This window comes from Megalobrama amblycephala, linkage group LG21 (assembly GCF_018812025.1).
Source record: "Megalobrama amblycephala isolate DHTTF-2021 linkage group LG21, ASM1881202v1, whole genome shotgun sequence".
Taxonomy (NCBI): domain Eukaryota; kingdom Metazoa; phylum Chordata; class Actinopteri; order Cypriniformes; family Xenocyprididae; genus Megalobrama; species Megalobrama amblycephala.
This window is the reverse complement of record NC_063064.1, coordinates 31,292,830-31,315,115: the sequence shown is the minus strand read 5'-3', so window position 1 is coordinate 31,315,115 and position 22,286 is coordinate 31,292,830. Positions and strand designations below refer to the sequence as shown.

Genomic DNA, 22,286 nt, shown 5'->3' with positions numbered 1-22,286 from the left:
GGTTTTCTTATCACATTATGTGTGAACTTTGACTCATTGATGCATTTTATTAGGTTACAGCAAGCGTGAAATCAAAAACAACTCTGGTGCTTGATATATATTTGAGCGAAAATAATGTTTACCAGAAGAGTTAACTAAAACTAAAACCATAAAAAACATTTTTGTTTTTGAAAGAGGTCTCTTCTGCTCTTCTGATTTATTTGATCAAAAATACTGTAAAAACAGTGAAATATTCTTAAAATTTAAAATGTATTATTATAATTCGTGAAGTTTTGCATTGAAAGAGCCAAACTCATCTGGACACGGCAGTGTCAAAAGGCCATTGGCTGAAACTAGACATGCGGCACTGAACGTGCAACTTTAGGCCGCGGTGAGAGTGAGGTGCGATTGCATCATCATCATCATCATCATCATCAGAGGCTTGTCTCCTGCCCTCAGGCGTGTAAACAGGAAATGTGAACAGGCTCATGATGAATGTGAGGAGAGAGAGGGAGAAGAAGACGCAAATGCCTTTCATCATTTCAGTATTTCCTGAGGCGAGCCGGAGGGGGAAGAAAACAGAAAAGAGGGAAGGCAGGGAGAGAGAGAGGAGACTTGGGTAAACGCAGTTAAACTGGTGCTGTTTTCCAAGGCTTTCATTCCAGTCCTGCTCAGAAAACATGGCCTCGGGCACGTGCCAAAATATTCATGTGCCTTTCGTCCCGAAACAAAGACTTCAAAGTTGTGGAGCGCAGAACGTGAGGAGTGAAGTGCTCAGCAAAAACAATCCCGTCACTTCAGCGCTAACGAACACACCCACACACAGTTATTTTGGGCTAAAAGGTGAACAATTTGTAAACATAGTTTCTGGTATCGTAGAATAAACAATCATTGCGATTGCTAGCAGTTGCATTAGAAAAGTTTAAATCTTTTAAAAGATTTAACTGCACTGACAAAACCTGAACTGAAATAATATTGTAATATTCATAAAATATTAATACTAATATATACCAATACAATAATAAAATGTATTTTTCTTTCAAATAAAATTGTTATAGTAATAAAATAATAATAGTAATATATTGTAAAATTAGAAACGTTCTCGGCTCATCCCATCAGGAAAGCTCCAGCAGAACACACTGATTATGCAGCTTCGAAGCCCCATGACAAGAGAAAAGGATGTTGTTTCCCGATGATGACTATTCATGGATGCGTAATTATTGGATGCTGATATAATTTAAAGGCAGTTCAAAGGGTGTAATTGGTATTCTCGGATGCAGCTCGACATGATCAATGCCTGTCTCTTCTCAAAGGCTTTAATCAGATCCAGTGCGGAGCATCAATCCCAGGCCATCTGCAGCCGAGCGCCGAGCCAAGAGTCTCCTGTGGATGAGCCGGGCTGGCAGAAACACACAGGAACTGAGGAGAGCCGCGAGCAGGTGCGGATCACAAACGCCACACTGGGAGGCTTTTGTTCCCCTCGGAGCCGCTGCACTGCCGCCTCAGACACACGTCACGCTCCAGTACAGTACAGTACACACATGACTGCTCCCATCCACTGCACTGGTGTTGAAGATCGTTCGGGATGAACGTGTTCAATATGAAAAGTGACCTTCTTGATGAATAAGAGGGATTGATGACATCAGCTGAAATGGGAAAAGTCACACATTACGATGACGTATTTTCTTTAAAATTATACTGTAATAGCTCAAACAGCCAGTCATGGGTTCGATTCCTGGGGAAATACATGAACTGATCAAATCTGGACTGCACTGGAAGTCACTTTGGATGGAAACATCTGCCAAAAACACAAACATGATGTAAAAATGCTCTGATGAATCATTCATAATGAGAAGAACTGAGTAAATAGATTCAATGTTCATTTCTATTTATGAAACAATCAAGCAAATACAAATCTCATTAAAGGGTTAGTTCACCCAAAAATGAAATTTCTGTCATTAATTACTCTCCCTCACGTCGTTCCACACCCGTAAGACCTTCGTTCATCTTCAGAACACAAATGAAGATATTTTTGATGAAATCCGATGGCTCAGTGAGGCCTGAGCAATGACATTTCCTCTCTCAAGATCCATTAATGTACTAAAAACATAATTAAATCAGGTCATGTGAGTACAGTGGTTCAATATTAATATTATAAAGCCACGAGAATATTTTTGGTGCGCCAAAAAAACAAAATAACGACTTATTTAGTGATGGCCGATTTCAAAACACTGCTTCAGGAAGCTTCGGAGCGTTATGAATCGCACCAAAAATATTCTTATCACTTTATAATATTAATATTGAACCACTGTACGCACATGAACTGATTTAAATATGTTTTTAGTACATTAATGGATCTTGAGAGAGGAAATGTCATTGCTCAGGCCTCACTGAGCCATCGGATTTCATCAAAAATATCTTCATTTGTGTGCTGAAGATGAATGAAGGTCTTATGGGTGTGGAACGGCATGAGGGCGAGTGATAAATGACATTATTTTCATTTCTGGGTGAACTAACCCTTTAACTGATGTTATGATCTTCGGTGTGAGTGTGTGTTTGGAGTCTGATGCAGCAGCGACCCCTACTGAACACACACACACACACATTCATTTCTTTCACACCTTCTCATCCATTCTCAGTTTCACAGCTGACAGCACTGGAGAATCCGAGCAGAAACGGGGAGCAGGTGTCGATGACCCAGGTGCCGGACGCTGTGATTGGACGGGACGATTTCTGGGAGAGCAGTGTTTGTTTACTGACCGTGAAACGCTCTGGAGCCGAACCGAGGGCCGGGAGCCTCTATAAAGACCTCAGGCCAAAACAAGAGCTCTGGCTCCAATGATGAAGACCTCCATCACACTCCAGCTTCCACTACGTGTTCCTCCTTGAAAACACATCGGATGACATCAGGCAGCTCCAGGTTCCTGGAAAATCCAGCCTCTGCTGCCATAAAGGCTTTTGGCCGGACGTTCCTGGGCAGCAGCTCAACTCCTGCTGTGTTTTATTCCACTCGTAACACTGGATTTCTTCAGTTGCGTCTCCTGGAGAGACTCCCGTTCTCCAGACCTTCAGAAACAGCTGCAGCTCTGGGCAAAAATAATGAAGTTTTCTTTGTTTGAAGGGAAGCGTCTGTAGAAACCACACGCTCCATCCTCAGATGAGCTTCTGCGCGAGATTTGAATCCAGGAGAATATTTTGTGTTGAAATGATGAGAAAAAAATAAGTAAAAGAAAATTTACTCTACATTTACTATATATGAATGTGTGCAAATGTTAATTTTTTTATGTTACAAAAATTAGTAGTATAAACCTTTTTTGCTTTTTCTTTTATCCTTTTTTAAATCTCTTTTTGTGTTTCACAGAAGCGGTTTGGAGAGAATGATCATTTTTGGATGAACTGTCCCTTTAAATAACGCTTCAGACTGAAGATAATTGTTAGACACGTCACTGATTCAGGTCTCTATTATCGCGCTGATTCTGCAAACACGAGTCATAATGGATCTCTCCTGCATTCAGCAGATATATGAGGAACACACAAACTAATGAAGACTCCAAAAGAGGAGAAATACACAGTTTCTAAACGCTCGAATCATGACAAAAAAAAGGTATTTTTTCAGGCTGGCTCAAGCTAATGCGCATGCGCAGTCCTAAACGCGCGTCTCTTGTGTGTCACTTCTGAGGCACGCGCCTGACTGTTTCTATAGGAACCGGAGCTTCTAACGGCCGCTGCAGTGACGCAATTACTTTACCAGTCGGTGATTTGCTTATTTTGAAGGCGGGACTCATTCCGCCATATTGCGCGCTGCACTTTCTCCCATTCAAAACAATTCGAGTGACGCGTCTTTAACCGCGAGAGGTTTTAAAGCAGCGGGAACAGCAGGCAAAGTCCCTTTAAGACAAGTCATTTCACTCGGCGGCCATCTTTGAAACGGCTCTCGGGCATCCTGGGCATCATGCAATCTGTTTGAATGGGGAAACATCAAATTCTCCAAAACTGTTCGCCAACCTTATGATTAAATTTCATATTTGAAATCACCAATGAAATCTAACAACAACCGGCTCATAAATTTAGTTTCTAAACGCTCGAAACATGACAAAAAAAAAAAATGTATTTTTCAGGCTGGATCAAGCTAATGCGCATGCGCAGACCTAAATGCGCGTCTCTTCGGAGGCGCGAGTCTGACTGTTTCTATAGAAACCGGTGATTCTTTACCAGTCGACGATTGGCTCTTATTTAGAAGGCGGGACTTATTCCGCCATATTGCGCGTTACACTTTCTCCCATTCAAAACAATACGAGTGACACGTCTTGGGTTATTCTATAGTCTTTGCAGCAGGTGTTCTGATTGGTGGAGAAGGAGTGGGCGGAGACTACTACAGGAATCAACCAATGAGAGAGTGAGCAACTGCACAATCCCGAGCAATAAAAACACTAAGGAGGCATTTTGTTTTTAGCTTTGTTGTCATAATGTTTGTTCATCACTCAGATATACACGAAACACTCGATATGGAAAATACTTGAATAACTGTGTGATATGTAACTATAGTTTTAGTGAAATTTGTACTTTGACTGTCATTGAAATGGAGTACTTATGACCTCATTTACACATTCAACATCATCATGATGCTAATCTTTCTTCTCATGTACACTTTTATTTCAAATAGTTTCTATTCATCAAAGAATCCTGAAAAATGAAATGCATCACAGTTTCCACAGAAATATGAAAGTGTTTTCAACATTGATAATAATCATAAATGTTTCCTGAGCGGCAAATCATCATATCAGAATGATTTCTGAAGGATCATGTGACACTGAAGACTGGAGTAATGATGCTGAAAATTCAGCTTTGATCACAGGAATAAATTACACTTTACTATATATTCACATAGAAAACAGCTGATTTACACTGGAATAATATTTCACTGTTTCTCTCTCTCTCTATATATACCACAAAACTTGGAACAACTAGCAAATAAATAAATAAATAAATAAACAAAACTTTGAGTTTGTGTCGATATTATTCTGCAGTGGATCTTTACTGCCATCTGCTGTTAAAAACGAGAGCGTAATTCTAAAGGCTGAATTTAAAATAACTTCATTTTCTACAGAAACATAAGATGCTCTTACCTTGTTTTATGGTATTATCGCCATAATGCGATTGATTAAAGTGTGCCCGAGTGTCATTTCTGATCAGGCGGAAGTCAGCGGCAGCTCCTCTGTCACGGGCTTTGACGTCATCGGGGTCTTTTCTCGTGTGGCTCTGTGAGGGTCATGCAGTCAGTCTGATCTCTGTTATTATTATTATCATAATTTCTCTGGTTTGATCTCGTGTCGTGTGGTCTGATCTCGTCATGATGGGCGGCAGCAGCAGCAGGATCGCGGCGGGTTTGGGCGCGGCGCTGTTCGTCGGTTACTGCATTTACTTCGACAGAAAGAGACGGAGCGACCCGAACTACAAGAACAAACTGCGAGAACGTGAGAGCATCTATCTATCTATCTATCTATAGGTGCTGGTCATATAATTAGAATATCATCAAAAAGTTGATTTATTTCACTAATTCCATTCAAAAAGTGAAACTTGTATATTATATTCATTCATTACACACAGACTGATATATTTCAAATGTTTATTTCTTTTAATTTTGATGATTATAACTGACAACTAAGGAAAATCCCAAATTCAGTATCTCAGAAAATTAGAATATTACTTAAGACCAATACAAAGAAAGGATTTTTAGAAATCTTGGCCAACTGAAAAGTATGAACATGAAAAGTATGAGCATGTACAGCACTCAATACTTAGTTGGGGCTCCTTTTGCCTGAATTACTGCAGCAATGCGGCGTGGCATGGAGTCGATCAGTCTGTGGCACTGCTCAGGTGTTATGAGAGCCCAGGTTGCTCTGATAGTGGCCTTCAGCTCTTCTGCATTGTTGGGTCTGGCATATCGCATCTTCCTCTTCACAATACCCCATAGATTTTCTATGGGGTTAAGGTCAGGCGAGTTTGCTGGCCAATTAAGAACAGGGATACCATGGTCCTTAAACCAGGTACTGGTAGCTTTGGCACTGTGTGCAGGTTTCAAGTCCTGTTGGAAAATGAAATCTGCATCTCCATAAAGTTGGTCAGCAGCAGGAAGCATGAAGTGCTCTAAAACTTCCTGGTATATGGCTGCGTTGACCTTGGACCTCAGAAAACACAGTGGACCAACACCAGCAGATGACATGGCACCCCAAACCATCACTGACTGTGGAAACTTTACACTGGACCTCAAGCAACGTGGAACGTGTGCCTCTCCTCTCTTCCTCCAGACTCTGGGACCCTGATTTCCAAAGGAAATGCAAAATTTACTTTCATCAGAGAACATAACTTTGGACCACTCAGCAGCAGTCCAGTCCTTTTTGTCTTTGGACGCTTCTGACGCTGTCTGTTGTTCAAGAGTGGCTTGACACAAGGAATGCGACAGCTGAAACCCATGTCTTGCATACGTCTGTGCGTAGTGGTTCTTGAAGCTCTGACTCCAGCTGCAGTCCACTCTTTGTGAATCTCCCCCACATTTTTTAATCGGTTTTGTTTCACAATCCTCTCCAGGGTGCGGTTATCCCTATTGCTTGTACACTTTTTTTCTACCACATCTTTTCCTTCCCTTCGCTTCTCTATTAATGTGCTTGGACACAGAGCTCTGTGAACAGCCAGCCTCTTTTGCAATGACCTTTTGTGTCTTGCCCTCCTTGTGCAAGGTGTCAATGGGCGTCTTTTGGACAACTGTCAAGTCAGCAGTCTTCCCCATGATTGTGTAGCCTACAGAACTAGACTGAGAGACCATTTAAAGGCCTTTGCAGGTGTTTTGAGTTAATTAGCTGATTAGCGTGTGGCACCAGGTGTCTTCAATATTGAACCTTTTCACAGTATTCTAATTTTCTGAGATACTGAATTTGGGATTTTCCTTAGTTGTCAGTTATAATCATCAAAATTAAAAGAAATAAACATTTGAAATATATCAGTCTGTGTGTAATGAATGAATATAATATACAAGTTTCACTTTTTGAATGGAATTAGTGAAATAAAGCAACTTTTTGATGATATTCTAATTATATGACCAGCACCTGTATAGTTCTATCTATCGTTCTGTCATTCAATCATTCTGATGGGAGTTGATTGTGATGTTGTTTCAGGAAGGAAGAAGCAGAAGGCAGCTCAGGAGAAAGCAGGATTATCAAGGGTATTTTCCACACATTCATGTTGTTCTTCATCACTATAGTGATTCTGATGGAGAGATGAAGAGTTATTTCTGTGTGTAGTTACCAGACCTGAAAGACGCTGAAGCCGTTCAGAAGTTCTTCCTGGAGGAGATCCAGCTGGGAGAAGAGCTGCTGGCTCAGGGTGAGATCTCGCTCCTGTCGCTCTGTCTGTTCCTCAGAGCTGTTACCCATCATGCCTCTCTCTCTCAGGTGACTATGAGAAGGGCGTGGATCACCTGACGAATGCGATCGCCGTGTGCGGTCAGCCACAGCAGCTCCTGCAGGTTCTGCAGCAGACGCTTCCTCCTCCGGTCTTCCAGATGCTGCTGACCAAACTGCCCACCATCAGCCAGGTGAGACGCCACTGACCGACTGACCGACCGAACTACAGTCAGAATCTGCAGTGTGCGCATGTATTACATAAGAGAGGAAAAGCAATTGTGACGTTTTATCTTACAATTCTGGCTTTTTCTCAGAATTTATCATTTTATATCTCACAATTATATCTGTCTGTAACTTTAAAAAGTGAGAATTGTGAGAGGAAAAAGCTACTTTATTATTTAAATTTATTAAACCAAGCTTTCATAATAATGTGATGAATATGAGGGTCAATGATGTGATTTTTTTTTTTTGTCCAAAGGCCTTAATAATAATAATAAAAAACAAAGATATGACATCCAAAGTATGTAAGGAAATTCAACTAGATCTCTTTTATTGAATTCAAAAGGTTTAAATTACATTTTGCTTCATATAAAAGATTTTGAAGTGTCAAAATGTCATTCGGTTTAACCGTCCAAAGGCCAATACAGCCATTTCATTTGTGATTAAAATATCCTAAAATGTAATAAATGTATATATTTTTTATTCTGGCATGATTTTATAACATCATATATCAACATAGTGCAAAATGATATTAAAATTATGTGTAGAAGTCGTTGCTTTGTTATGAGAAAGAATGTCCGGAAAAATGAATTTCATTGATGTCATTCGGAGTAACCGATATAAAGGGACCATTTTGGACCAAGTCATGTGGTCAATATCATGTGACAGGATGTGACATCATTCAGACACCTGCAAAGTACCACATGGTCATGAAGCAAAGTAACTAACTCTCTCTTAACTATTTGATAAATTCATGTTTTCACTTGTTCATACGCATGTCCTGAAACATCAGGTCATTCGGTGCAACTGCTATAAAACATGGAAAATGATGTAATATTTTAAAAACTTGAACTAAATATAAAATGTTTGATTGTCCTTTTGCTAGATATCAGCCTGTTAGCATTGATTGAAAATACTGTCATTCGGTAAAACCGACATTTTGGTTAAACCGAATGACTTTTTTAGTGACAAATCTTGTAAAACATGACAAAAGCAGTGTTAATTGATTATAAAAACCACATAATCTCATTAACACTTAATAAAACTTTAAAATAGTTTTTTTTACACTTTTAAAATCGTATTCGCCAATGACCCGAATGTTAATTATTTTATGCAAATGTCATGTTTTCCGCCTCTCTCTCGTGCAGCGTATCGTCAGCGCTCAGAGCGTCAGTGACGACGACATCGAGTAGCAGGAACTCCAGTGGCTCCATGACATCACTTCCTGTCTGCCCATTTCCATCCACTGAACGCACAGATACGGATTTGAAGAAGCGTTTGAGATGAAATGTGTGCTCTCTAAATTTTGAGTCTGAAATGAGTGTTTCAGTGATGAGCATGACCTGTAAACATCCATTATTTCGTCTTTTTTTACTAACAAACGATTGCAGTTTTTGTTCAAAAAATAAATAAATATATCATGCAACCAGTAAATGTGCTCATAGACCGGATGTTTACAGTGTCTTCTGTCTGTCATTGGTGAATGTTGAAGCAGCTGCTGTCGTTTATCTGTGTTCATGTATTTAAGTTATTGTCGAAGGCTGCCTGCTGTGGCATTGTGGGATATGAAGCACGTTTAATGGTGCTCTGTTTCAACTAGGGAAGAGTTTCCTCTTTTTTTAAACTCCAAATAAAAACAGTTGAATCAGTCATTCGTGTGCCTTCATTATTAATTTTTATGCACTAAATTGCAATTTAAAGAATCTGAAAGTTCGTCTCGCTCTCAAACACACAGAATGACACGGGCATGACAATACGTGCGTTAAATGGTTTTAAAATCATCTGGGTTGTTATAAAGAGACGGAAACATCAGTTTGTTTAATCATGTCTTTATTAGTGACACAAAAGCACTAAACATTTAAATAAAAGCTCAGGCATTAAATGTGAACAGCAGGTTTCTTTTTCTTGTGCTTAAACTTCTTTTTCAGTCCTTTCCCTCTCTTGGCAGCAGGATCTGCCGTCTCTCCCTTGAACGATGAAGCTTGTGTTGGTTTCCTGCCAGGATTCATCGTGGAGTGAGTTCTTCCCGGCTTGTTTCTGAACTCCTGCTTTGGACCTTTGAATCCTCCTCCTCCTCCTCCTCCTCTCCATCGCTCTTTTCCTTCTGACTGACGACCTTGATGTGATTTCTTCACTTTTTCCTTCTTCACAGAGCGCTTCACCCTGATCTTTCGCTCCAGTAACGTGGAGCCGTCGAGTTTCAACGCCAACATCACTGAATCTGGACTCTGACACAGAACAACACAATAATAGTTTGCATATGTTATGTATTATATTCAATACACGAGGTGTTTATGGGTCATATAGTGAGAATATGGAGGAAAAAACAGCTTAGTATTATTCAGAGACTCAAACTGAGCAAAAATATGAACAGAAATTAAGATCAAGTTCTGATTACATGCATATAAATAATATATATCAGTAAGATGATATTTAGATGCTTAGTTTTAAAACAGAGATGAACCTGATGATCATATTGATTTTTCTGGATAATCAAGTAAACCTGCTTCAGTCCAGATGAAATATTACTAACAATATCAAAGTTATTCTTACGTTTACTTGATAAAAAACAAGATTGCAAAGACAGGAGCTGAAGTTTGTACAATTATACTAAAAGATTTTTACTTGATAAATCAGTCTAAACTACAGATCAGACCATACAGAACAATTATAGTGTTAAAAAGGGCTTTCACCTCAAACAGGACGTATCCGAAGCCCTTCCCCATCCCAGACTCTCTGTCTCGCACCAAACGCACGGCCTCCACGTTCCCGCACTCCAGGAAGTGTTCTCGCACCGGAAGCTCCGATATATCTGTCACAAGAACAAACTGAGGAACTGTGGAGTCACATGATACCGAGCTGTAGAGATCTCAGAACACGGTTACTCACCATACGGTAAATTCCCCACAAATATGGACCTTTTATGATCATGCTGTGGGAGAAAATAAGATTGATTATTGGATTTGTTCCCATGTTCATCTGTCTTTAGTGTGTAATGTTGCTGTCTGAGCATGAAAACGCTCTGCAAACGTTCAGGTTGAGCCCAAAAACATCATCAAATGTTTCGGTATATTATGGATTATATCGAGACACTCACTCCGGAGCGCTGAGAGACTCGGTCCACTCGGATATGGAAACCCGCCTCAATCTCCTGACCATTCCTGCAAAAGTTCAAATGCATGTCTTTAATATTTGCTTTATAAACAGTGATAATCCGCAAAAGATCTCGTACCATTTCAGGGCTCCAGCCGCCGCCTCTTCCTCTCTGAACACAATGTAAGCGTTAATATTCTGCTTTTTCGGATGAACTTTCCTCCTAGAAATGAAGACAAGATCAGTACCGTACTTTCCAGAAAATAAGTCGCGCTGTTACAGTCGCAGCACGTTTCAGATGATTAAAAAAATCTGGAAAATGTGTTATTTTAGTAAGAATCGCTGGAACTCACTGGATGGCCGCCATTTTGCGGGACATGGTCGGGTCTTCACGAACCTGTAAGACACGTGTTGAAGGATTAGTTCACTGGAATGTTTTCCTCAAAAACCTTCAATTCTTTTCAACTGAAGAAAGAAAGACATGAACATCTTGGATGACATGGAGGAGAGTGAATTATCAGGAAAGTTTATTTGAAAGTGAACTAATCCTATAAACATGACTAGAGATCGGCCGATTTACCGATATTTAAGCATTTTACCATAATCGGATATACCGATAAACGCCGCCATCTTGTGGGTGTTTTGAGAATTGCGCGCAGGATCGAGGGGAGACGAGACAACGGCGTGCACAGGTGAAGTACACTTACATGCTTTTCTGTAATTAATAAACTTTATTAAATTAGATGTGTTACATAAATGGAGTTTATGTCTCTAAGAAATACAGACAAGCTCACGGAGTGACGATAATCCATCAAGATGTAACTTTGCATGAATTAAATGATAAGTTTAATTCTCTCTCTGTCGTCTGTTCATCATTAGTCTCGTGAAGTCGACTGTATTTGCTCTTCACTTCACTCACACAAGATTACACCGTAATTATATAAACATTTACTATATAACCATTAATTTGCTAATAAACATCCAAGTAAACAACTCTAAGGAAATGAATTATTAATCATCTCACAGTTTGAGTATATTTCTGTGTAAATGCACAGATAAACAGCGCTTTGTCAGCAGATATTTCATCATCTAGAACGACAAAAAGGTTATTAATTATTCTGATATTACATACCAGTTGAGAAATTCAATAAAATGTTTTTTTTTTAATTATATTCCAATATTATTTAGTTATTTAACATTATATATTCACTCTTTAGCCTATTAAACAGCTTATAAATCTACTAAAACTGTAGTTTAAAAAAGTTGATATGACTCCTGTCTTTAATTTATTAGACATTCTACATTTCTTTTGCTTATTGTTGACATTAGTGTTGCTGCTTTTTAATAAGGTTTGTTTTGTTTTCTAAGCATACAGGAAGTGATTGTTATAAATAAAATGTTTGTCCAGTTCAGTGTTGTAAAATAAATAAAATATCGGGCACAAACACACAAATTATCGGTCGATCACTCGACGTGACAGAGTTTGTGATCACGCACCACTGAACGGAAGCGGACCGACTCGATGGCTCCAGCCTGCTTGAACAGGGACAGGATATCCTGCAACACAAGAGAGAGAGAGAGCGGTCAGTGAGGGTCAGGAGGAGACGATCGATCCACAGACCGACTGAAGCACCTTCTTCGTGCAGCTGGCCGGCAGATTCCCCACAAACACCGTCCGCTTCAGCTTGATTCGCTCCTCTGCGTTGTTCTTGTTCTTTCTGCGTTTGCCGGGTCGCTCCTCTTCCTCCTCATCCGGACGCTTGCGCTTGACTTTCTTCGCACTCGTTCGTCCTTCATCGTCTGCGTTCTGCAGCGCGCTCTCTCTGCGAACCACACGATTCTCCATCATTACAGCTGCTGATGGATCAGTTTGTGTCGTGTGTGTGAGTGCAGATCACTGACCGGTCCTGGAGCTTCTTCTCCGCCGCCGAGAGAGTCTTCGGAGTCTGGATCGGTTTGTGGATCTGACCGGGACTCTTGACATCAGACGCTGCAGTGGGTTTAGGCTCCGTCTGATGAGAGAAGAGCAGCATTACGAGCAGAACGCTTTCATTTCCACTCTGTGATCGTCTGATGAACTTACTTTGGGCGCAGGAACGAAGACTAGAGTGTTTTCTGAGGAAGTGGAGGAGAATAAAGCCGATAAAGCTCCAGGTTTGTGCTGTTCTGGGAACAGGCTGCCGGACACCTGACCGACCGTGTAATCTCCTGCATCTCCAGCGGCTCTGAAACAACAATCATCATGATTCAATGATTCAAGAGCAAATAAACATGTGAATTATTGGGTAAACCAATGCATTACTGTCTGTATGTTTGTAAAGGTAAATGTGGGTAAAATTAACTTTGATTCTACCTGAAAACATCAACCCATTTCACCTCATAAGAACAAATCATGCTTTGGTAAATCATAATTATGAAATAAAAGTCGAAATTACGACATAAGAGTCAATTATAACATACTAAGACATAATTGTGAGATTAAAATGTCGAATTTTTGACAAAAAGTCGAAACGTTTTTGTCTTTTCAACTTTTGGTCATAATTTTGATTTTTTATGTCAGTTATCAGTCAGTATGTCATAATTTTGTGACTCTCCATAGCTCGATAATTCTTTTACAATTCTGATTTTACAACATATTACAGATTAAACACTTCATTCGAGCATCAAACCTGTTCACGAGCTGCTTCTTCTTCTTCATGCTGTCACTCTGAGCTCGTGTGTGTGTAAATCCTGATGTTTCTGATATTTCTGATTAATGTTTTTCACACAAACACACGCTCGTTTCGCTCACACGCGCGTGCGCAGAGTTTCTCGGTCCGCCGGAAACACAGACCCGGATCATCAGTTCCTGTCCGTCTCACCTCGAGAAACACATCACGCGCGCCGTTCTCCATAATGAAATAACCAAGAGTATATTTATATATAATAACTGTATATGTTTGACTGAAACTCGTGAAGGAACTGTGACGGTGTTTCTCCTCGGCGCAGCATTAGGCGCGGGACCGCGTGACGTCACCTCCGGTCGCCGGTTGTGCAGGTGAGAATGATGCAGAAGATTTTCATTCTGTTATTATTCAGTTTTTCCGCGTGTTATTCGTTGTTCTTCTCGTCTCTGCTGATCGGGAATGATTTATAATGATCGAACACACACATCTGTGATCGCTGACGTCACTCATGATCTTTACTGAGGGATTATTTAGGCTCTGTTAGTGAAGTCATGTTGTGTGTGTGTGTGTGTGTGTGTGTGTGTGTGTGTGTGTGTGTGTGTGTGTGTTTGATCTGTAGATGATGACGATGGAGGAGGAAGAGGCAGTGGGCAGGCGCGTGAGCTGTGACGGACACAGAGGGACTGTCCGTTATGTGGGGCCGGTTCCGCCCACCGCAGGTCACGTGATGATGATGATGATGATGATGTTTTCCTCTTCATCCACATAACAACTAACTTAAATAAATCAGCATTATTATGAAAAGTCGAAATGATGACATATAAAGTGTGTTTCGCATGTTACTATGTCATCATTATTATTTTTTATTCATATTTATGATTTTTGGTCACGATTTCATCTTATGACTCATGTCCATTTTTACTTTTATGTCATCATTTCAACTTTTTGTCATAATTTTGACTTTTTATATAATGTCTTGGTATGTCAATTTGAATTTCTTGTCATAGTTATTACTTCAGAAGTCATAATTTTGACTGCTTCTATTATAACTATGATTTATGTCAATTTTGACAGACTATCCTATAATTATCATATAGCATGTCATAATTTTTGAGTTTTTATCTAATATTTGACTTTTTATGTTAGAATTTCAACTTTTTGTCTTAGCTATGACTTTTAAAGTTATTTAGAATTAGTGTCATGATTTTGAATTTTTAAGTCATAATTATTGCCTTTTGTCATAATTTTAGCTTTATCCTATAATTATCATATAGCATGTCATAATCTTGACTTTTATGTCATAATTTCAGCTGTTTGTCATCTTTATGACTTTTTAATTCATAATTTTAAAAACCTTGTTGCCATATGTTTGACTTTTTAATCATATAATTATCATAAAACACATCATAATTTTGACTTTTTGTGTAATATTTTTAATATATTCAAAATAAATGATAATGATATTTGCCATAATTTCTACTTTTTATGTACTTATGTACTTTTAAAGTCATAATGTTGACTTTTTAGTGCTATAAAAATGTGTCAAATTCAACTTTTTATCATAATTGTGACTATTTCAGTGACTTAGTATGTAAAGTTTGACTTTTTATGTCATAATTTAAACTTTTTGTCATAATTTAGATTTTTATATAATGACTTGGTATGTCAATTTGAATTTTATGTCATAACTTCAACTTTTTTTTGTCCTAGTTATTACTTTAGAAGTCATAATTTTGACTACTTCTATTATAACTATGACTTGTCAATTTTTGTCATCATTTTGACTATTTATCCTATAATTATCATATAGCATGTCATAATTTTCGAGTTTTTATCTAATATTTGACTTTATGTCAGAATTTCAACTTTTTGTCTTAGCTATGACTCTTTAATTCATAATTTTAAAAATCTTTTTGCTACACTTTCAAATTTTTATCATAATTATCATATAGTGTGATAATTTAGACTTTTTATATATTTATAATATACTTATAATACATTATAATATTTATTTTATGTCATAATTTCTACTTTTTATCATAATTGTGACTCAGAGATTTAGTGTGTCAATTTGGACTGTATATGTCATAATTTCAACTTTTCATGTCAAGGTTATGACTTTTAAAGTCATAATTTTGACTTTTTATCCTATAATTATTTTGACGTATGTAATATTTATGTCACAATTTCAACTTTTTGTCCTAATCTTGACTATATATGTGACTTTTAGTCATAACTTCATCTGTTTGTGTCTCAGCTGTGACTCAGAGTCGGTGTGTGTGATGATGTTCCTGCAGGCGTGTGGTTGGGAGTGGAGTGGGATCATCCGGACAGAGGAAAGCATGATGGGAGCCATGAAGGAGTGCGCTACTTCAGCTGCAGGTGCTCATGGGAACATCAGCGGTTTACTGCAGGTGACGGTCAGATCAGCTGACGCGTGTGTGTGCTTGTCTCCAGACACCCGACGGGCGGCTCGTTCGTGCGGCCCAAGAAGGCCAGCTTCGGCGTGGAGTACGTGACGGCCCTGAAGCGGCGCTACGAGGAGGAGCCGGAGGAGCCGGCGGGAGACGAGCTGAAGATCTCCAGCAGAACCGTCATGATGGTCGGCTTTGATGACGTCAAGCTCAAACAGAAGTGAGGACGCTCACCTGTGGAGTGTGTCATTACTGTTACTCGGGACTGAGGTGTTGTTTGTGTCTCAGGGTGGAGAAGCTGACGGAAGTGGGTCTGAGGAGGTGTGAGGTGTCCGGTCCCGGCCCGCAGAATGAGATCAGAAACACCACGCCGTGTATCCTTCTCTGAGAACACGCAGATCATGATACGCTCAGACAAGCACATGAAGCTTCCTTAACAGCGTCCGCCAGTCGTTCAGTCTCTGGATCTCTCTGGAAACCTGCTGAGCTCATGGGAGATTGTGGCGGCCGTCACAGAGCAGCTGGAGTCTCTGCAGGAGCTGCAGCTCAGGTGACGGACCTCCAGAAGAGCTTACGGTCATCGAACGCTCGCTGTGTGTCGTATATCCGAGTCAAACGCTTCGCAAACAAGAACAAATGTAGGGCGGGGCTTGATTTTGATTGGATGGTTGTGGTTTGCCATTGGTGGATCTCATGTGAGTGACAGGTTGCCCCGCCCTCGTCATCAGAGAAGAGATTCTGATTCAAGATTACCAGGAACATGAATTAAGAAACACAATAATGATAATCATTTAAAATAAACACGGCAATATTCCATTAAAAAAATGAAGAATAGGTATTTTTGATTTAGTTTTTGGTTAAACCTCATGAAATGTTCTGGTTTCAGTAACACAAGCTCTTAAATTTTCCTGTAGTCACAATAGATTGAGTATCTCCAGTGACCCCTGTCACTTAAGCCCCGCCTTCTCCCGTCTGAGGGTGCTGTCACTCAACAGCTGCGCGCTCACCTGGACTCAGGTAAGGTGTGTGTGTGTGTGTGTGATCTGATTCATATGCATGCTTGTTTTGATTTGTGCTTGTTATTACATCACGCTTAACATGTAAATGTGGATGACCTCTGACCTCTGACCCTGGCAGGTTCTCCATTGCGCCCCCATGTGGCAGCAGTTAGAGGAACTGTATCTCGCTGACAATGACATCACAGAGTTACTGAGGTACTGAGTGACGTTCACGACACGAGCAGAAATATAATCTCCTGCCGTCACAGAACTGAATCATGCTTCCTTCATCAGACCGGATCATGTGCTGCAGACTCTGAGAGTGCTGGATCTGTCCAATAACCAGATCCTGCAGGAGACGGTGCTGGAAATCTCACATTTACCCTGGTGAGAACTGAACGATAAAACATCCGGCCTGTGAATGTGTGGAATGAGACATGTGATTGTCATGTGTGGATCTGCAGGTTGGAGAAGCTGAATCTGTCCGGCAGCGGTTTATCTGAGGTTCAGTTCAGTGACGCTTCGGCAGGTACCAGAGCGAGTGTTACATTAATAATGTGTGTGTGTGTGAATAATGCCAAAACATTAAAGGGTTAGTTCATCCAAAAATGAAAATAATGTCATTAATTACTCACCCTCATGCCGTTCCACACCCGTAAGACCTTCATTCATCTTCAGAACACAAATTAAGATATTTTTGATGAAATCCGATGGCTCAGTGAGGCCTGCATAGCCACATTTCCTCTCTCAAGATCCATTAATGTACTAAAAACATATTTAAATCAGTTCATGTGAGTACAGTGGTTCAATATTAATATTATAAAGCCACGAGAATATTTTTGGAGCGCCAAAAAAACAAAATAACGACTTATTTAGTGATGGCCGATTTCAAAACACTGCTTCAGGAAGCTTCGGAGCGTTATGAATCAGTGTGTCGAATCATGATTCGGAGCGCCAAAGTCACGTGATTTCAGCAGTTTGGCGGTTTGACACGCGATCTGAATCATGATTCGACACAAAAAATTCATAACGCTCCGAAGCTTCCTGAATCAGTGTTTTGAAATCGGCCATCTCTAAATAAGTCATTATTTTGTTTTTTTGGCGCACCAAAAATATTCTGGTGGCTTTATAATATTAATATTGAACCACTGTACTCACATGAACTGATTTAAATATGTTTTTAGTACATTAATGGATCTTGAGAGAGGAAATGTCATTGTTCAGGCCTCACTGAGCCATCGGATTTCATCAAAAATATCTTAATTAGTGTTCTGAAGATGAACGAAGGTCTTACGGGTGTGGAACGACATGAGGGTGAGTAATTAATGACATTATTTTCATTTCTGGGTGAACTAACCCTTTAATGTCTGTGAAGGTGAGAAGACGGCTCTGTTTCCTGCGCTGAAGACTCTCTTATTAGACGACAACAACATTTCAGAGGTAAAATGAGCTGATCAGCTGATGTTTATTTTACTTCAAGAAGCAGAAGTGTTTTAGTGTGTGTGTGTGTGTGTGTGTGTGTGTGTGTGTGTGTGTGTGTGTGTGTGCAGTGGCGTGTGGTGAACGAGCTGGAGAAGCTGCGCTCTCTTCTTCATCTGTCCTGCCGGAGGAACCCGCTGCTGCAGAGAGAGAAGAACCTGGAGACGGCCCGACAGATCCTGATCGCCCGCCTGAGCCGACTGCAGCTGCTGGACCGGAGACAGGTGACCTCCACACGCTCACCTCTGACCTTTACTGCTGCGACCGCTGCAGCGGGTTTGGATTATCACCGTCACCCTGACACATGAAATACACCAGAGAAATCTTTTTTGTTTTTGTTTATTGAATCTTAAGACGAAATAGAAAAGAAAGTTTGCATGTGTGTTTATGTTGAGCATCATATTTCATGCATCAGGATTTTATGGCTCATATAGTCTGAAATAATGAGAATATGGTTTTATTCAGAGGCTCAAAAATATGTCATTTTCTGCAGATTCTGATCTTTATATGGAGATACAGTAAGATGAATCAGTGAGAGTTCTGTACAGTATTGATGAGGTGATGTCATGGTCAGGTGGAGCCGGACGAGAGGAGGGGGGCGGAGCTTGATTACTGTAAGAGGTTTGGATTGGCGTGGCTTCAGGCTGGAGGTCACATCGACCCGGAGAAGAGCCGCCCCAACACTGACTTCCTGACGGAGCACCCACGCTTCCTCGCGCTCATCCACAGTCAGTCCTGCTTATTATATTATATTATATTATAGTTCTTGTTAATGTCATTAATTTATTTTCTTTGTATTTTCAGCTTTCATTTTCATTTGAAAATTTTAGTTATTTTAGTACATCAAGTTAAATTAAATGAAAATGAGAAATGTTGTTTTGTCGACAAGCTGAAATAAAATAAGTTTTGTTTATATTTTTTTCCAGTTAACACTTATTTTATTTCATGTCAGGAACATGTGATTTTAGTTTCAGTTAATGATGTTACCGCTGGTTTAGTGGGTGATGATCAGTATATAAACTCTCATTAAGCTGGGAAGCTCCGCCCACAGAGGAATCTTATTGGTTCGACAGTCCCCGCCCCCTTTTTCAGCAGTGGGATTTAACTATAAGGATTTAAAATATTAAAGCGTTATGAAACAAACCAATCAGCTTCCAGGAGAATCACAACACTACAAACTGATGTGAAGCAAAAGACTTTAGTGAGGGAAAGAGCTACAATCCCATGAAGCATTGCAAACAGCATAATCAACTTAAAATTGATGTAGAAATATAAATCTACTCATTTACAAATGTTGATTATTTATATAAAAAATATATTTTTAGTTTATTGCAAAATATGCATATATATACAAATATTTAAGTTTTTTTAGAGCATAGAGACTGACTCAATTACGTCATTTGCAGTGCTTCATGGGAGTGGGTGGAGCTTAAGAGAACTTGTGGTGCATTTTGCTCATTTCAACGCTCTGATTGGTGGAACTTTCTGTACAGCCTCATGGGTAATGTAGTTTTAACCACAAATAGACTATATGCACGGTTACTTCCTGGTTGTGGTTAAGCCAGCTCGGGCGTTTCCGGTGATCTGTTCATTCTGTAGTCGCTGTACATCGACACAAAACCATCAATGATTGACTTTTTAATGTTGTATTCATATTTTAATGCAGTTATCACATTTACCTAATAAACCAGTTTTATTTATTGCGATAAAGACGAAACTATTGGGAGCGTTTAAAAACGCCGTGTCTTTAATTAGACACACACACTCATTATTTTCCAGCAATGTGATGACCACAAACATTACTTGTTCATCCTTCTGAGATTGTGCCCATTGTAAAATCGAACGTTTAAAAAAGTAGGAAATTCAATATTTGATAGAAAACACTTATTTAAAAATAAAAAAGACAATAATTACCACTTTAACCAGCAGGTGGCGGCAAAGTAGCATTTATTTGCGCATATTTCAGCCATTTCCTCTAATCGTTTTTTGACTAAATATTAAACATTATAAAATAACTAGGTTTAAAAATACATTTTGTCAATGTGAAGTATGAAATACTCAAAAAATCTCATGAAAAACTAACTTTTCTTGTGAATGAATGACACAGAAAGCGAGCGCCGCTCTCTCTTTATAATCACAGCAGCTGTCAGTCAGAGCAGCACAAGATCAATGATTTCAGCACACTTTATTCAATTAATCTAACTAAAGTGCACAATATTTAATTTTTGAAGCTTTTTGCACATAAAAGTGTGAAAACTGATGGTCGAATTGAATTTAGTCGAGGAGGAACACTGAGGTACGTCTTTATTTATTTATTTTTTATGCCGTCTTACGCTTGAATAACTAAATTAATGCTGTGCCTGAATATTTAAGTGACTATATTCTGATTATAAACACTGAAGCTCAACACACCAGCACATGACTCTCACCGGAAGTTTTCCAGCTGGATTATATTAATGCGGAAGCTCTAAAGAACGCTCATATAGTCCATTCTGATTATTTTGAGACTAAGTTGAAATAATGTGGGCTGATTATAAGATATTGTTTAAAATCAATCCCTCACAGAGAAAATAGAGTTTTTACTTCCAGAACCGACTGTTGCGCTCTATTGAATATTAATCATCAGATATGATCTTATTGGCTGTTCATGACCTTCTGAACACTGTGATTTTGCTGTCAGTGATGAGTTTGTTTGTTTGTTTGTTTGTTTGTTTGTTTGTTCAGAGTACGGCGCTCCAGACGAGGGCGAGATGAGAGAACAGAAGCCGTTCGCTCTGAAGAATCAGTTATTAAGTATGAATCTGCAGCATCAGATCAATACTGACCGTCTCCGATCACACGAGCATCAATGTTTCTGCTTCCCTTTCAGCCGTGACCTTCGTTTGTCCAGAGGATTCTGGGAGGAAGCCCATAGAGAAGAAGCTGCCAGGTAAGCGTGCGCATTAAAGCGCCGCGGGCGGCTCGCGTGACGCGCGTCTGACGGTTTCTCTGCTGTTCTCAGAGTCCATGATCGTCCAGAAGGTGAAGGGGCTTCTGCACCGGCTGCTCAAACTGCCCGGAGTCGAGCTGAAGCTCAGCTACACCTGCGCCAAGGTCAGTCACTTCCTGTTTCTGTCAATGTGTCTGTAAATATCGATTAGTTATTGTTGTGACGTGTGTCCTGCAGATGGCCGGTAGAGAGATCGAGATCGACAACGATCTGAAGCCGCTGCAGTTTTACTCGGTGGAGGACGGAGACAGGATTCTGGTGCGCTGGTCCTGATGGACCCGCAGGGGATTCTGGGACTTTGGAGCTGTATAGACTGAGCGTCACTCTGATCCAGAAGAGCTGAGCAGCGGGACGCTCCGGATCAAGAGAAGAGCTGGAGAAATCATCTCTGTATTTGTGTTTGCGATGATAGAGCGACAGGAAACACAAGCATTGCCAAACTCTCTGATGCTTCAGTGTCTGTGAGTCTCCAGCAGAGGGCGCTTCAGACACACTTCAGCAGATGAAATACAGTTATATTCACACCAATGTCATTTTTTTTTTTTTAAATACAATAAATTCAGTAGATCATATTACCATGATATATACGTCACTTTTATGTAATATTTAAATTAAAAAAAAAATGTCCATGTTACAGAAAGCAACTGTGAATTGAATAAAAGTGCTTAATTGTCATTAAAATCACGTCATTCCAAAAATATTAATTGTTTATTTAAAAAAATCTCATAAAAGAATGTTTGTTTTGTATCATATTTGATCCATTATGTTTCATATAGTCTGATAATGTGAGAATATGGAGGAAAAAACTGCACAATTTTATTTAGCGACTCAAACTGTGCAAAAATACATAAATTTAGTGCAGATGCTGATATTTATATGGACAAAAAGTAAGATGAAGTTCTGATAAAATGCATTTAGATATCAATATCTGCCAGTTACGGAAGAGGATTAGGGCCAAGCAATAATAAAAAATTAAAACCATCTTGAGATTAAAGTTGTTAAATTTCGAGGAAAAAAGTCGAGATAAAATGTTGAGAATAAAGTCATTT

At 39.5% G+C, this 22,286-nt stretch overlaps 3 protein-coding genes across 3 annotated transcripts; 2 read left to right on the top strand and 1 right to left on the bottom strand.

Moving 5' to 3' along the window:
* The first annotated feature begins 5,154 nt into the window (after positions 1 to 5,154).
* tomm20b (translocase of outer mitochondrial membrane 20b) lies at positions 5,155 to 9,250 on the top strand. The gene is made up of 5 exons (XM_048172077.1): positions 5,155 to 5,453; positions 7,152 to 7,198; positions 7,278 to 7,359; positions 7,428 to 7,570; positions 8,747 to 9,250. Exons 1-5 carry the CDS (start codon positions 5,330 to 5,332, stop codon positions 8,789 to 8,791), a joined length of 441 nt encoding a protein of 146 aa, XP_048028034.1. The 5' UTR covers positions 5,155 to 5,329; the 3' UTR covers positions 8,792 to 9,250.
* A 161-nt stretch (positions 9,251 to 9,411) lies between these two features.
* rbm34 (RNA binding motif protein 34) lies at positions 9,412 to 13,557 on the bottom strand. The gene is made up of 11 exons (XM_048172076.1): positions 13,361 to 13,557; positions 12,775 to 12,916; positions 12,594 to 12,703; positions 12,325 to 12,514; positions 12,189 to 12,248; positions 11,045 to 11,088; positions 10,831 to 10,914; positions 10,696 to 10,759; positions 10,488 to 10,530; positions 10,292 to 10,410; positions 9,412 to 9,826 (listed from the first exon to the last, which is right to left on the bottom strand). The coding sequence occupies exons 1-11, from the start codon at positions 13,387 to 13,389 to the stop codon at positions 9,476 to 9,478; spliced, it is 1,236 nt and encodes a 411-aa protein (XP_048028033.1). The 5' UTR covers positions 13,390 to 13,557; the 3' UTR covers positions 9,412 to 9,475.
* A 28-nt stretch (positions 13,558 to 13,585) lies between these two features.
* On the top strand, positions 13,586 to 21,935 carry tbce (tubulin folding cofactor E). The gene is made up of 17 exons (XM_048172075.1): positions 13,586 to 13,728; positions 13,977 to 14,076; positions 15,655 to 15,739; positions 15,815 to 15,991; positions 16,060 to 16,145; positions 16,222 to 16,321; positions 16,686 to 16,788; positions 16,909 to 16,985; positions 17,064 to 17,156; positions 17,234 to 17,298; positions 18,145 to 18,209; positions 18,320 to 18,472; positions 18,823 to 18,976; positions 20,973 to 21,041; positions 21,118 to 21,177; positions 21,250 to 21,341; positions 21,415 to 21,935. Exons 2-17 carry the CDS (start codon positions 13,977 to 13,979, stop codon positions 21,508 to 21,510), a joined length of 1,575 nt encoding a protein of 524 aa, XP_048028032.1. The 5' UTR covers positions 13,586 to 13,728; the 3' UTR covers positions 21,511 to 21,935.
* The last annotated feature ends 351 nt before the right edge of the window (positions 21,936 to 22,286 follow it).

What these genes read in the sequence shown, in the direction of transcription:
- tomm20b (XM_048172077.1), top strand. Translation starts at nt 5,330, where the DNA reads ATGATGGGCGGCAGCAGCAGCAGGATCGCGGCGGGTTTGGGCGCGGCG. An exon ending in CAAGAACAAACTGCGAGAAC is followed by an intron (nt 5,454 to 7,151) that starts GTGAGAGCATCT and finishes ATGTTGTTTCAG; the next exon opens with GAAGGAAGAAGCAGAAGGCA. An exon ending in AACTGCCCACCATCAGCCAG is followed by an intron (nt 7,571 to 8,746) that starts GTGAGACGCCAC and finishes TCTCTCGTGCAG; the next exon opens with CGTATCGTCAGCGCTCAGAG.
- rbm34 (XM_048172076.1), bottom strand. Translation starts at nt 13,389, where the DNA reads ATGAAGAAGAAGAAGCAGCTCGTGAACAG. An exon ending in TCTTCGTTCCTGCGCCCAAA is followed by an intron (nt 12,704 to 12,774) that starts GTAAGTTCATCA and finishes TTCTCTCATCAG; the next exon opens with ACGGAGCCTAAACCCACTGC. An exon ending in TGTGGGGAATTTACCGTATG is followed by an intron (nt 10,411 to 10,487) that starts GTGAGTAACCGT and finishes TTCTTGTGACAG; the next exon opens with ATATATCGGAGCTTCCGGTG.
- tbce (XM_048172075.1), top strand. Translation starts at nt 13,977, where the DNA reads ATGATGACGATGGAGGAGGAAGAGGCAGTGGGCAGGCGCGTGAGCTGT. An exon ending in GATCAGAAACACCACGCCGT is followed by an intron (nt 16,146 to 16,221) that starts GTATCCTTCTCT and finishes AGCGTCCGCCAG; the next exon opens with TCGTTCAGTCTCTGGATCTC. An exon ending in TCTGAAGAATCAGTTATTAA is followed by an intron (nt 21,042 to 21,117) that starts GTATGAATCTGC and finishes CTTCCCTTTCAG; the next exon opens with CCGTGACCTTCGTTTGTCCA.